This window comes from Dromiciops gliroides, chromosome 2 (genome assembly GCF_019393635.1).
Source record: "Dromiciops gliroides isolate mDroGli1 chromosome 2, mDroGli1.pri, whole genome shotgun sequence".
In the NCBI taxonomy this organism is placed as follows: Eukaryota; Metazoa; Chordata; class Mammalia; order Microbiotheria; family Microbiotheriidae; genus Dromiciops; species Dromiciops gliroides.
In genome coordinates this window covers 312,283,587-312,299,596 of record NC_057862.1, presented here as the reverse complement: position 1 = coordinate 312,299,596, position 16,010 = coordinate 312,283,587, and the positions used below count along the sequence as shown (strand labels likewise).

Genomic DNA, 16,010 nt, shown 5'->3' with positions numbered 1-16,010 from the left:
CATTTAATTTTTCTGCCTTAGTTTCCTCACCTATAAAATGGGAATGATATTAGTACCTAACCTCCCAGAGTTGTTTTGAAGGTCAAATGAGAGATCTGTAAAGCATTTTGCCAACTTTAAAGTGTTATATAAATACTAGCTATTCTTAATGGGAAACCAGATTCTTTACATGATGCTTTGGAGTTGTTCTACCCATTCATAGATCATTTTTTTTTTTAGTACAAAGAAGAAGTTTGAGCTTAACCACAGACTCTTCCCACGAAGTCTTTTAATGTATATATTTATATACACATAATATCTTACATATTTATACATAAAAGATATAATGTATACATGTATATGTATGTATGTATGTATGTATGTATGTATATATATATATATATGAATATATAAAAATAAATCATATCTTACTAACACCTCATATGGTAGAAGAGACCATGAGCTCTCTTGATGTTAAGCCAGGACAGCACAATTTGACAAAACTCTAATAAGGTAGAAAGTCTCAGACCCAGAAATGGATCATTATTTAAGGACCAGTCATATCAACTAAGTTCAGAGGACCTTGTTACTAGAGGGTGGGCTGGAAAGCGATACATTTTTTCAGCCACAGACAACACTTTAAACCTTTAACTGTGTGAAAGAGCTATTCAGATTAGTAGTAAGCACATACTCACTGATGAAATCCTGTATCCTTTATATACCAAAGCATCTTCTACATACACTCTTCATTGGTGAGATGGTTGGAGTCTGACATGTGGTCTGGGGCAAAGGTAAGAGGACCACGTGGGTATCAAAGCTTTGACACTGGTCTTACTAACTCTGCTCCACTCAAATGAACTCTGACTAGTCTAAGAGAATACAAACAAGTAGAACAGAAAGCCCACCTTTGAGCATTCTATGAGACAAAGATGAAACACTTTCTGTTCTCAGGGAGTTGGTTGAACTCAGGTCTTCCTGAATCCAAGGACTGTGCTTTATCCACTGTGCCACCTAGTTGCCCCGCTGTGTATATACTTTATGTGTGTAAATTCAGGCTGCCAGCTCTGGCATTGGAGGACCTCAAGTTCAAATTCCACACTTGGCACTACCTGTATCACCTTGGATCAGTCCCTTTAAAATGAGGGAGTTAGACTAGATGAACTCTAGAGTTTCTTTCTAGATCTAGATCTAAGATCTTGTTTTATACCCTTTGGAAAATGTTAAATCTTTTTTATTTTTATTTTTTTTTAATTTTGTAGTTAACCAATAAGCAATGATTGTTTGTACTACTAGCACCTAATGCAGAGCCAGGTATATTAAGCAGAAACTTAATGAATGCTTGAAGAATTGAACTGAATTATCAAGAATGCCAGATACACACACACACACACACACACACACATGCGCGCGCGCTTACAGCAGTTCTGGCTAGAAACTTTAAGGGTCTTCCTCTCCCAGACTAACATTTTTGTGATTATAAATCAGGCCATCGTTTGTCTCAATTCTTACCCAGCCCTTTTCATTGTATGGGCATTTCCTCAAACAAACTGAGATGGGACGACCTTAATTTAGAAAGGCTAAGGTCATACACTGCATCTCAGGCCATTGCCAACACTCTTGACTTTTGTCTTGCATTGGACTTCAATGATTCTGGAGGCAACTCAACTTTACTTAAATCCAATTCACACACAAGTCAAGACATCAGTCTTATGAAGAACAGCAGCAGCCGGAAAAACAAGATGCAGATTGAGACTGCCCCTTGCTTAAATGAATCAATCAGCAAGTATTTATTAACAGCCTGCTATGAGCTAGGCAGGCCTTAAGCCCGGTACTGAAGAAATGAAGCCAAAAATGAAACCGTTTCTATCCTTAAGGAGTTTATATTCTATTGGGGGGCAGATGATGGGCACACATACTTATATATATACACATACATACATACACACATGCATACAAAGTCATTTTGGGGAGGAGTCAGGAGCACTTGGGTTGAGCTTTGAAGGCAATGGGATTCTAAGTGAAAGTGAGTATATTTTAAATATGAGGAGAGTTTCAGAAATTTTAATTCCATGAACTCCACATCCAATGCCATGCCTGGCAGATCAACTTGATGCTCCCTGTTTTTATAGGCTCCATGCCAGGACGGACTTCCACTGAGATCCTAATTTTGTTTGGAGTTACATTTGTTCCCCACACAAATTAGCATCTGCTTTCTTCACAGATCATAGTATCTTACATTTGGAAAAGATCTTAGAGATCATCTAAGTCTAATTGTCTCATTTTACAGATGATTGAAAAGGCCCAAGGAGGTTAAGTAACTTGCCCAAGGTCATGTAAATTCCTTAGAAGGAGATTTTTAAAAGTGATTAGAGAAACTTTAACTCTAGCACAATTTTTCACAACCTTTATCTGGATTGCACATTTGTTCTCATTCAGTACTTAATATCCTCAAAACATACATATTTTGGATGGAGATCTCAAAAGGATGAGGAATTTTAGAATGTGAAATTATCATAAAGCCAAGAATGTCATGGCATGTTAAAATAGATAAAATTCAAGAAAATTCATGTCCCAAGCCTAATCATTATCATTAAGATAGTTTTTCCTCCATCACAAAATATGGTTCATTCATCTGAAATGTGGGTTTGTTGATCGTTGGTGGGTGTTTGAACATATTCTGTATTACATGTGGTCCATTAATTTAAAATGTAGGGGCAGCTAGGTGGCGCAGTAGATAAAGCATTGGCCCTAGATTCAGGAGGACCTGAGTTCAAATCTGGCCTCAGACACTTGACACTAGCTGTGAGACCCTGGGCAAGTCACTTAACCCTCACTGACCCACCCCCCCAAAATTTTTTGAATGTAGGTATAGGCTAGCTAAATAGTAAAATAATAGCTTTAGAGCTCTGCAGTGTTTTTTGCTCTGGGCTTCTGGTCTCATCAGAGTCAGCATGACATAGAGCACAGGGCTCTGGACTAGGAGTCAGGAGGGCTAGTTGTGTTCCTGGGCAAGTCACTTTATTTCTCTGTGCCTCCATTTCCTCATCAACAAAATGAGGAGATAAGAGAGGTTAGATTTAATGTCCTTCAAAGTTTCTACCAGCTCTAAATTTGTAATCCTACCTATCAGCATCCATCATGGAAATCCACTGATACAGACTGATGATGCATCTATAACTTCTAGAGAACTGTGTGGGGTTATCTGATTGGACTTCTCCATGCTGTCAGTCATGAGGGGCAAACAACCAGGACCTGTCAGAAGTGGGATTGGAGTCCAAGGAAGGCCATGTTGTTCCTCTTTATAGTATGAGGATTAAAAGGGGAAAAAATGGTACACATAAGGGGAATGGGGAAGGGGAAGAACCCTGTTTTCCATGTGAGATCTTCATTATGCTGAATAGTGAGCCTTCATTTGTAAACACCCTCATCTCCCATCCTTTTCTCCCACTGAGTTCTACTGACAGACATCTGGCATGGGAAAGAAACCCTGCTGACTCATGAAGTGTGTGGGTCAAATAGAGCAGTTTTTCCATTAAAAAAAAAAAGAACCACTAAAAAGCAAACACATAAAAATCTTATTGGTCATCAGGCAGGAATTCGGAGCCTTAACCAAGTGAAAGGCTGTCAAGTTCCTGATTGGTGAGTGAGGCTTTGGCTAGAACAGAGGAAACTAACTCGGAGCCAGTCAAGGGGGGGAGCACAGAGAGACACACATTTCTCACAATAACAACACTCTCCAAAGACACAAAGTAAGTGCAGCTCAGAATAACTTGGTGGACTTGGGGCTGAGGCAACTCCTAGGACACCCGTGGGGGCCAGAGTGCCTAGTATAGTTTGGAATAGGGGTGGTGTCTGGGAAAGAAATGAAAGGCCATGGAGTGAGTGTCAATGAACAGGACTGAAAGGATTGTAGGAGTGATAACCGCAAAGACTGTGGTCAAAAATGCCTGTGTTTCCAAAGTGAAAACTTGATTTCCTTGAGTTGGTTGTATATGTTAGGAAGTTCTTCCAGTGCTGAGACACTTTAGGCTTTGAAAAACCAGGATCTTGAACATTTCAGGGAAAAGATAAAGTCAGTGAGAACTGCCCCCCCCCCCACCCCGCTTAAATCTCAGTGTTGCCAGAAATACAGATGAAGACAGAATAAACTGTTAATTTTCTGCTTGCCTGTCACTGCTTCAACAATTCAAAGGCCTCTGTTGGGAGGATCATCATTCCTAGCACTCACCATTAATCAATATATTTACTGTTGTATCATTAATTTGTGGGGTTTTTAAAACTTTTGCTTTTTTTAATGGGGCAATGGGGGTTAAGTGACTTGCCCAGGGTCACACAGCTGGTAAATGCCAAGTGTCTGAGGCTGGATTTGAATTTAGGTCCTTCTGAATCCAGGGCCGGTGCTTTATCCACTGCGCCACCTAGCTACCCCCATTTGTTTTTGGTGAGGCAATTGGGGTTAAGGGACTTGCCTAGGGTCACACGGCTAGCAAGTGTCAAGTGTCTGAGGCTGGATTTGAACTCAGGTCCTCCTGAATCCAGGTCCGGTGCTCTATCCACTGCACCACCTAGGTGCCCCCCCATTTGTTTTTGTTTTATTTTTATTTATTTTAATAGAATTTTATTTTCCAAAATATATGTAAAAACAAAATTTTAACATCAATTTTTAAAAAACTTTGTGTTCCAATTTCTCTTCCCCCTTCCATTCCCACCCCCCACTCACAAGAACTCAAGCAATTCAAAATAAGTTATACATGAGTAGTCATGGAAAAATTCCCATATTAGCTAGTTGTGAGAGAAAACAGTCAAAAAAAAAACCCCAAGGGGCAGCTAGATGGCGCAGTGGATAAAGCACCGGCCCTGGATTCAGGAGTACCCGAGTTCAAATCCGGCCTCAGACATTTGACACTTACTAGCTGTGTGACCCTGGGCAAGTCACTTAACTCCCATTGCCCCGCAAAAAACAAAACAAAACAAAACAAAAACCCCAAAACTTCATATTAAGGAATTGTCAAAGAGGAAAAGAAAAAAAAAATTTAAATGTGTTTCCATCTGTTTTCAGATACTATCAGTTCTTTCTCTGCAGATGGGCTGCAATCTTCATAAGTCCTTCAGGGTTATATTGGATCATTGCCTTGCTGAAAATAACCACATGCTTCCCAGCAGATCATGCCCCACTGTTGCTGTTATTTTGTATACAGTACATTTCACTCTGCTTCAGTTCATGTAGGTCTTTGCAGGTTTTTCTGATAGTATCCTGTTCATTATAACCTGTATATAGTACCTTAAGCTTGACAGAGAATTTTCTTTATAAAAGCCCAGCAAAGAAGATGGAAGAAGAAAGACTCTAAATGCACAGGGCTCCTGATATAATCACCCCAAAAATAGCAATAAAAGAACCCTTGGGGCAGAAAAACACACAAAATTTCAGGCTGAGAGTTTTCTACAGGTATAGATAGATTTCAGGGGGCCGGGCTGGGCCATGAACAAAGCCTAACCCCGCAATTGGGCCGACACACCAGACACCCGCCGGAGAAATTTGCCCCAGTGACTCTGAATTGGCTGCAGCACCGGCATCTTCTGGAACTGAGCACGATTGGGCGGAACGGCTGGCCCGAGGGTTGGGGGGTGGGGGGGTAAGTGCAGGGGTACCAGTGGACTGGGGGGAAGGATTTGACTGTCCCACCTCAGTGGGAAACCAGGAAGAAATCCTGAGTGGCTGAAGGCCCAGGTGGAGGAGGGGAGCAGGCAGGCTGATTGGAAGCTAAGAACCACACCACAGAAAGCTTTGCTGGTTGGTTGCTTAGTAAGTAGGCCTGAGGTTATCTCAGGACCTGAGAACAGGCCAGGTGAGATTAAAACCTCCCCCCCCCCCCCAAACTAAAACACTTGGGACCCTCTGAAGTTGGGAATAGGAGTGAAGCTGAGAAGCATTCCCCCCCCCCCCAGTGGAGAGTTTAAAATCAAATGAATGCGAGGCCAGGCAGGCTGAGAAGAAGCCCCATCCCCTGGGCCACACTATAGCTTGAACAGTGTGTCCTGGAAGCAGTGCCACACTTTAAGAAGGAGTTAAAAGCCAAGAAATAGTAAGCCAGGATGAATAGGCAGAGAAAGCAGAAGACCATTGAAAATTTCTTTGGGGGGGTAAGGTAGACCCATTTGTTTTTAAAAGCAGGAGCAACTTGGGAAGTTGGGCACCCTCCTTTAGAGGCTAGCTTAGAAAGTGGGAGTGTGTGGACTGACCCAAGGTCACTGCCAGTTCTAGCAACTCTGGAGGTTCCCTCTTCTATTGCCCCCCTCATGCCTTCTGCTGCTTATTTAGCAACAAAGACTGCAGTGAACTAGAAAAGAAGAGCAACAAATATGAACTTTCCTGGCAAGGAAATCAGAAGACTGGGAGAAGCTCTATTTATCCAATGGTAATCAGCTACTGAAAATTGCCTTTGGGGATGGCTTAAACTCAGATTGCACAGGGTAGCTGTGGGGAACTAATAGAGATTTTCACATCTACAGAGAGTTCCGCCCCTTCCTCTCCTGGTAACAATGTCCCTTCATTTACATTATGAGCAAACAAACATGTTATATGAGTCCATTGTTGCTATAGGAGGCACAAACTCTGAAGACTGAGACATTTATGTATGGAATTTAGCATTGGAATAAACTAGAACAAAAAATTAATGGGGCACTTATTTATTAATTTCAAAATTGTTATGTTGTACTCTAAGTATAAATGATAAGATGAGAGCTGGGGACCTTCTCTGTTTATTCACCAGTGTGGTGCAGTGGAAAACTGTGGGATTTGGAGTTGGAGGACCCTGGGTTCAAAGCCCAGCTCTCACAATTTGTGACCTTTATCTTGGGCAAGTCTTTTTTGGCAATTGGGGTTAAGTGACTTGCCCAGGGTCACACAGCTAGTAAGTGTTAAGCGTCTGAGGCCGGATTTGAACTCAGGTACTCCTGACTCCAGGGCCGGTGCTCTATCCACTGCGCCACCTAGCTGCCCCCTATCTTGGGCAAGTCTTAATGCCTATGAGCCTCAGTTTCCTCATCTGCAAAATAAATGGTTTGGCCTAGATGACCTCTTGGGTTCTTTTTAACACTAAGTTCTAAGCTTATAAGCCAAGGTGTGATGGTATCAAGCTAGTTTTTGGATACGGAGGTCCCAAGACAGCAAGCAGGTCTTTCCTCTCCAGATCTACTGTCAGACTTCACTTAACCTGGGGCAGGCAAAGCAAAAGCAAGTCGATGCATTTGTACTTTGTGGGCACTTGGACATCTTTTAAAGAACTAAACCTCTCTACCTCTTCACATTTACTGGAAGTCTTACTATAAGTTTCACAAGACAGCTGACCTGGGCTTTACTTTTATTAACAAACTTGTGAGAAGAAGCTCTTTCAAGTATTTATCTTATTTTAATTTACTTTTTAAATCAATTTATTAATATCATATTATCATTATTCATGTTTATTATATCTGGTTTTAAAATCACCTTCATATCTGAATATGTTCTACCCTCCTACCAGAAAGCCATCTCTGATAGCAAAGATTAAAAAAGAGAAAAAAATTCAGCAGAAGCAACTAAGCAATACATCAGTCCTGCCCGGCATGTACATATAAAATTTCACATCCATAGTTCCTCTGCAAAGTGTGTGTGTGTGTGTGTGTGTGTGTGTGTGTGTGTGTACGCACACACAACTCTTTTTTAAGGGTCTGCTCTCCAGTTTAGCTGCTTCCTACTTTCTTTCGTAACACAATTAAGCCAAGACCCTTCCAAATACAAAAAGGAAACGACAGAATAATGGAAGGCTTGTCACTGAGCAAGAGAAACAGCACAGGGTCTCTTGTTTTGTCCTCTGATTCAGTACCTGTGGAAGGGTTTGACTGACATGGATACTGCTTTTATATAAGGTTTTTATGAAGTGTCTACTATGACGGGCCCAGGCATCCTAAACGTCATGAATGATGGCCCCTTAAGAATCCTTTAAGCAGAAAGACAAGAACTGCTGGCTAGAGGCTGGCACTAATGTCATGGTATCATAGAGTGAAAGCTAGAAGGGATTTTGGATGTTGTTAAGTTCAATTCTCTCATTTTACAGATGAGGGAAATGAAGCCCGAGATGACGCCTCCTAGCTAATAAGTGTACACTGATTTGTCTCCAAAGAGAAAAATAAAGCCTGCCCACGCCATCTTGAAAATGTGAAGATACTGGTAAAGCAAAGCTAAAGCGTAGAGTGACAAAGGTTGTTGGCTTTTTAAACAAAATTTCTGACCAAGACTTTGGAAGTATCAAGTGACAAAGGGGACTTCTGACTCCCTGTTCATCAAATTTGATGTAGACTTCCCTCAGCGATTCATTCTTCAGAGATTTAATCGGAGACAAGCTGAATTAAGTCTTCGAAGGAGCCAGGAGAGTTCCAAAAACAGAAACAATTTTTACTTGAATCAAGTCTTGTTTATCCACTAAATTCCCGAGGCCGCTCTGCAACAGCTCACTGACCACTGAGATGTGAGGGGACGTTTGGCTTTGGCAGGCCCTTCAGGAATTTGGCAGGCCAACCAGTTAGGTCACCAGAAATCACTTGAAAATGCCTCTGTGTGTGTGTGTGTGTGTGTGTGTGTGTGTGTGTGTGTGTGTGTGTATGTGTTGGGGGGGGAGAAGGATGATTACTGTTGTTTATGGGGCAGCCATATGGGGTGGGGTCCATTAAGGAAAGACAAGGAGAGCCATGACTTGGTGATAGAACTAAGGGAATTCTCTCCCTTGCCATTTCATTCATTTAAAATTCAACTCAACAAGTATTAATAAATTAATATGCCTCTATCCCAGTACCAAAAGCTATTCTAGGGGATAAAGTGACAAAACAGTCTTTGCCTTCAAGAAGTTTACATTTTATTGGGAGGAAACAAGGTGTATACATATAACTAACCACAAGCTACATCACAAATATAAAGTAATTTTGGAGGGTGAAGAAAGAAAGAGAACATAATTCAGATGGTCCTTTAGGAAAATCTTCGGCTCCCTACTAAATTCAGCAATGCTCTTAAAAGACAAGGCAATGGATAGAGCACTGGCCCTGGATTCAGGAGGACCTGAGTTCAAATCCAGCCTAAGACACGTGACACTTACTAGCTGTATTATCCTGGGCAAGTCACTTAATCCTCATTGTACCACAAAAAACAAAACAAAAACAAAACCACAGTCCAAACGAACAAACCTCCCCCCCCCCCCCAATAAGGCAAGTGAAACTCTAAAAGATGAGGCAACTGTCCCAAGATCATACAGGGAGAAGGTAGTGAGTCTAAGACCTGGGGAGGGGTCTACTGATAGCCAATCCCATGACACTTTAGGTGGGGGGGAGAGAGGGCAATATCTTGCTATGAAATCATATGCTTAGGGTAAAAACAACTTTCTTTATCTTGTGGTCTATATATATTGCAAATTCTTTACCTCTCTAGGCCTCGCTTTCCGTATCTGAGAAAGAATAAGGAGATTGGACTATATGGCTTCTAAACTTTTCAATTTTAATCAGTACCTGAAAGGGAGGAGCTGGGGACTTAATGACAACTCTAAAAAATGGCAAAAATATTTAATATAATTATGTTAATTTATAATTTAATTAACAAAATTTTAATTTCCCTTCCTTCCACCACCAACCTCCAGAATGGGGAAAATGAAGAAAAACCAAACCCTTGCAACAAGTATGCATAATAAAGCAAAACAAATCCCTGCATCAACCACATCCCAAAATGTCTCATTTTCCAGCATATTTTACTGATCACCTGGTTTGTCATTGCATCAAATCAAGTATCTCAAGCCTTTCAAAGCTATTTGCTTACATAAGACAACACTGTTGTTCTCCTAGTTTTTCTCCCTTGACTCTGCATCATATCAAACAAGTTTCAGGTAATTTCTTACAGTACAATAGTATTCTAACACATTCATATACCATGATTTGTTCATCTAGTCACCAAATGATGGACAGCCTCTTACTTTCTAGATCTTTGCTACTACAATAAGAGCTATTATAAAAATGAACTATAGCATACAATTATTTTCATCTTTACAGCAAGCAAGCACAAAGACACACCCTGGAGTACAGGTAGGTAGTGAGGTGGGCTGGCCCCCTTTCCTCGACTTGAGGAAAGGTTTAATAGGCCCAGACAAGGACGGTTAACTGTCTTAGCCTGTCAGCATTGGTGCTAGGATTAGAGTAAAGGATTTCCTCCTGCTTTTGGTACCCAGCTTTGGGTCATCATCCATTTGATCTCAGTCATTACCAATGAATTCTTGTTTGTTTCTTAGTGTTTTAGAGACTGATTTATGAGACGTTTGCCTTAAAAGGACATTCTGAACATCATAAAGCAACTCTCCACTTGCCTTATCTCATATCAAACCTCTTCTCATTTCCTGCCCACCACATGTCAGACTCACTCCCACTTCCATGTATTTGCTCCAATTGCAATCCCTATCTGGGATACCCTCTGATTCAAATCTCATCATCAAGCCCTAGCTCACCTTCTCCAGTCACTTGGGTTTCCTAAGGTCAAACAGGTGGCCAATCGCACGGACCCTAATTACTCCAGTCAATATTTGTCTCTCATTTCTCTGAATTCTAGAACACTCATAATTTGCACCATCCTACTTAGCACTTACTGATACCGGGTGCTTGTTCTGCTTTTCACTGGTTTCAAGTGAATATACTTTGTCTTCCCATCAATACTGTCAGTTCTTTGAAAGCAAGAACCATGTCATATGAGAAATAAGAAGAATAATAGCAGCTAACACGTAGCACTTATTTTGTGCCAGGCATTGTGGAAGCATTTTACAATTATAATCATGTCCTCTTGACTCCAGGGTCAGTGTTCCTAGCTGTGTGACCCTGGGCAAGTCACTTAACCCCAAATGCCTTAAACATCCGGGGCCATTCCAGTCATCCTGATACATGTCTTGCCATTGGACCCAGATGGCTCTGGAGGAGAGAGTGAGGTTGGTGACCTTGCACAGTCCTCCCTCACTTCAATTCAGTGCAAGTCATAACATCATCTTTGATAATGAAGGACAAACAACAACTATAGTAATTTAATAATGATGATGATGATAGCCAACATTTCTATAGTGTTTACTATGTGCCAGGCACCCGTGCTAAGTGCTTTACAATTATTATCCCATTTGATCCTCACAATATCTCAGGGAGATAAGTGCTGTCACTATCTCCATTGAGGCAAACAGAAGTTAAGTGATTTGTCCAGGGTCACACAGTTAGTAAGTGCCTGAGGCTGGATTTGAACTCAGTTCTTCCTAATTCCTAATTCCAGGCCCAACACCCTACCTATTGTACCACCTAGTTGCCCCATATCTCTGGTGTATTCTGGAGAAGAATAAAGTATTAATATCTGATATTCCATGTTTTAAGCTTTGCAAAGCACTTTACATGGAAAGTATCTCATTTTGAGACTCTCAACAATATCACCCTATCGTGATCCCCATTTAAAGAAGAAAAAATTCAGTGTCGGAGAAGCTGGGGTCACATTGCTGGCAAATGCTTGACTCCAGAATTGAAGCCAGACCTTCCATTGCACTGCCCATTCTGGGCACATAGTAGGGGTATAGTAATGACTAGATGACTGAGATACATGATTGTATTGTATCTTTAAATTCTCCAGAATGGCATCTGTATTGTTATTTGGCCACCAGTACTTCCTAAGGAGCTTACTGAGCCTCCAGCAGCACTGAAATCTGCCTTTACCTTTCACACCTGATTTCATGCTAAGACGTCCAAGCCACAGGAACAAGATCACCTTCAGGGTATTAGAAGGGTTTCCTGCTGTCGTGGAAAAAGCCATTCCTCATGTGCCTGAGGTGCCTAAGCCCTGATGGTGGGCAAATGAGATCTTTCTGTTGTGATCCCTGGGTGTCCACTCATGGCCCACTGGTCTCCCCAGCCCCTGAAGTGACCTTCTTTCTCTGGTGGAAGGAGGCAAAAGGAAAGAAAGACGTAGATATCCTGTTTTCACTAAAATCCTATTCTACTTCTTTTCATGATCAATTGGCTTTACTGTCTCCCTTGTAAAGAAAACAGTCAAGCAGTTTGGGAGAAGTTCTTTTGGTCTCTCTTTGTTTGAAGGGTTGACTACATCTTGGAAGTACTAATGTGAAGACAGTGTGGGGTAAAAGAGAGAGCACTTCTCTTAGAGTCAGAAGACCTTAGTTCAAATTCAAGAACTAAGACTTACTAGACCCTAGGCAAATCACTTACATTTTCTGAGCCTCAGTTTCCTCATCTGAGAAGTGGAGGTAATTATAACTGCCTACTGTACTGAGTTATCATAAAGAACGTGCTTTGTAAAATGTGTTGTGCTATATGAATGTGAGCTATTGGTTAATTTTGTTCTTACTAACAGACCATTTAAACAGGAATAATGAGAGTGAGTAACATAAGTCTCTAGAACAAAGGTTGAAACCAAGTGGTTAAAAGCGAGTCATATCTACATACAAAAATTTCCACACAGAGTTTAATCCAAAATATACAAATGAAAATGGGTATACATGAATACAAGTCTCCCAAATATAATATATAGTAACAATTACTTATGCCTTAGAAGTTAGACTTTATTTCCCCTAAGTGCTACTTCAAATCAACTTTCTCCTCAGCAAATGGCAGGTAGAGAAGTGGGAAGATGAATAAAGGGGGAGATACTTGCGACGGTCTTACTGCTACTCAGAGGATGAGGAAACACTGCATCTCTCACTGGGAGCTCAGCTTCGTAATCACCAATGGAAGAAGCTGTGACATTATCCTTATGGGAGGGTAACTGAGATAAAAGCTCACACTTCCATTCTGGTCTTGAGACTTGACAGGGAACAAAACTATAAGTGGGGTCATCTTCCTTTGGCACACTGAACAGATTTTCCAAATCTCAGAGTTTTACTTGAGTTAGTTTAGGGAATACAGAAGCCCAATGAGAACAGAGAGTTTTTCTTCTGTCTTCATAACCCTGGTGCCTAACATGCTACCTTGCCCAAAAGAGGTGCTCAATAAATGCTTGCTAGATTGCACTGGACTGGATTTGGAGGCCATCAGATTAGGGAGAAATAACTTTGTCCAATTCCTTCCCAGCTCCTGACAAAGTAAACAATTAGAGCTAATTCTCAGCTATGCCTTCCACCAGGTAACAATTGTGATAGGTAAAATTTATGTGGTACTTTAAAGGTCACAAAACACATTGCATACTTTGTCTCTTCTGAGACACACAGACACACCGACCCCTTCCCCCATAGGTATTGTCATTCTCATTTTAAAGATGGGGCAATTGAGGTTCAGAGATGTTGCTACTCTCATACAGCTAGTATTAGAAACAAGATCTGAACCCAGGTTTCCTGACTCTGGAGTCCAGTCATATCCCTGCTTGTCACAAGCAGGTCTTGACATTTTGTGCTAGGCAGGTAAGAACTAGTTTGCCCACAGAAGCCTGGTGGGGACATCCCTTCCCACTTGGCGTGTAGCGATGGAGACTCCTATGTGGTTGGAATATTGTGGTAAAAGGAAAAATGGAGCTGGAAAACACAAAGAAAGCCAAACCACTCCCCTCCACCCCCCCTTGTGTTTTATGAAATGCAAGCCGCACAGAGTAACACACAGCCCAGATTTCCCTTCCCATTCATCCACAATAAAAACCTTCAGAAACGTTTTAAAACCTCTGTCTCTGTCCTCCACCAAGCTAGTAACGCCGCCTCTTTGTACACACTGTACTCAACAGAGCACTTGCAGGGCACAATGTGCCCTGAGACCACAGGCAAAGATTAAAGCCTATTAGCTGGTATTGACTGGACCAAATCAGGAGATATTAGGCAAAATGGATTGGGAATCTAACCTCTAACTGAGCAATGAACTGCTATAAATGGCTAGGCACAAAGGATTAAAGAAAGAAAGAAAAAAGAAAAGAAATACCTCAGAGCCACTTGAGTACCACATAGGGCTAGAAGAGCCAAGTGTGAAGAACATACCCAAGAGGCACACACAGGGACATGCATGAGCATACACACACACACACACACACACACACACACACACACGGAGAATTTTGAGTTACTTGTAAAAATTCTGGCTGTGGAGAAATGGAAGAACCTCATTCTCTAGAGGTGAATGAGGTGAAACTGAAAGAACTCCATTCTGCCCATTAGTCAAAGCATATCTGCACATGATTTACTATGTTAAAACCTGCTCAACCTAAGAATGAAGATGCTTCATTGACAGAAACTAGAGAGAAAACCCAGAGTCGCTACAAAATAAAATTCTGACTGTTTCTATCAGAATTCATTCAGATTAAGTGATACATGCATTTGTATCACGATGAGTCCTCTGAGTGCATTTCTAAAAGTTACTCTTCCCCTGTTATTCATGATCCTTCTCCCATGAAGCAGATGTCATGAAGATGTATTACAGACCCATCATCACGCTATGGATTTATATACATAGCTGAAACTTGGAAAAGGCTGGCAACCCAGATTTCTCCTCCATCATTCACTTCACCAGGATACTCTATGTTCTCTTCTGTGAGCAGAATTCTCTGAAGCAACTTAGCATGCCTTGCACCTGCATTTTGCAGTGTTCTCACCCAAGTCAGGAGAGCAGAGTGAATTCAAGTTTTCCCTAGCCTTTAGAAAACTGTATGCCATCAGAGAGTCCAGCCATTCTAGCCTTTATCTTCTCTTCTTCATGCAGGGATTCCTGAGGACATGATTTATAGAGTAGTTTGTAAGGGCAGGCTGAGAAATGTGGGGTGAGGTCCATAAAGTGTGGGAGAGTACTCTGGCCCTAGCTGCATGGAGCTGTGTGACCTCGATGGGGCATCTGAACAAGAGCTGCCTTCTCTGTGGGCACATAAACTCCCTAGGACCTAAGCAAGTAGGTATTTCCTCTTTGAAAGCCAAGCCACTGGTGTGAGACCTCAGGTATCCTGAGGTCTGAGGAGGTGGAGGTTAAAATGACCACTTGAGGTTCCTCCTTTGGGACTGGATATAGCAATGGCTCTGAAATTCCCTTATGTGGTATATGGGGGAAAGACAGGGAAGATGAAACAACATGAAGCCAAGGGGACACATTCAGTTACAGACATAGACCTGCTACATTCATTGCAATCTCGTAACACTAGAAAGAAATCATTTTCTTTGTCCAGAAGCTGGGCTGATTGAAGCCATCCTTAGAGGCATCTCTGCAGGACCCCTGTTAGTGCAAGGCTAGTAAATAAAACATCACCGGTGGCAAGAAGCCGCATGTGGAGAATACAAATGCAAGCTTTAAAAATTGAAGACGATGATGGTAAAGGCTGCCAGGCTGTTCTGAGACAAAACTTAAATTGTTTCATGAGATAAGAGGTTTTGACACAAATGAGTCTGGGAGGGACAGGGTAGCAGAGTAATAGGCGGGAATTGGGGGGGGGGGGCGGGGCGGGGCGCGAAATTGGTGAGTACCACACTTACAGTGAACTGGGCCTGGTGGGTTTCATCACATCCAGCTCGGGGTCACTTGAGTTCACACTGGGCTGCAGAGGGCTGTTGGAGTTGAGAATGCTGTTGGCATTTGAAGACACAACAGATTCCAGACTGGAGTTGATGAGGCTGTTCCTTTGTTCTTCTGCAAGGATGGTACAAACTCACAGTTAGTTCACCGGGTTAAGACAAACCGTTTTCGAATACACAAAAAAAGTGAGCAACAGATGTGAGGGGCTCTCCTGGTTTTCATGGAATCTAAAAACCAAGTACACTCAGTTGAATGTTATTGATAAGGGAGAATGGGCAAAAAGGAATAGAAAGAAGCTGTCAAATTCTCTGAATCTAAGCAAATCCTCTAAGGCGCGCGCATGTGTGTGTGTATGTGTGTGTGTGTGTGTGTGTGTGTGTGTGTGTGTGTGTGTGTGTGTATAGAGACAGACAGACAGAAAGACAGACAGACTCCTTTGCCAGTTCAGTGAAGGAAACCAGATTTGAACTCAGGTCTTCCTGACTTCAGGACCAGCATTCAATTTATATTCC

At 41.7% G+C, this 16,010-nt stretch overlaps 1 protein-coding gene across 4 annotated transcripts in view; it reads right to left on the bottom strand.

Annotated features, from left to right (window-relative positions):
* Positions 1-16,010, bottom strand: part of ARHGAP26 (Rho GTPase activating protein 26) — a 518,996-nt gene that overhangs the window by 69,577 nt on the left and 433,409 nt on the right. For all 4 annotated transcript variants that reach the window (XM_043983690.1, XM_043983687.1, XM_043983688.1 and 1 more), the window contains exon 20: positions 15,459-15,612. In XM_043983690.1, coding sequence (XP_043839625.1) covers positions 15,459-15,612 — 154 coding nt within the window. The remainder of the gene's footprint in view (positions 1-15,458; positions 15,613-16,010) is intronic.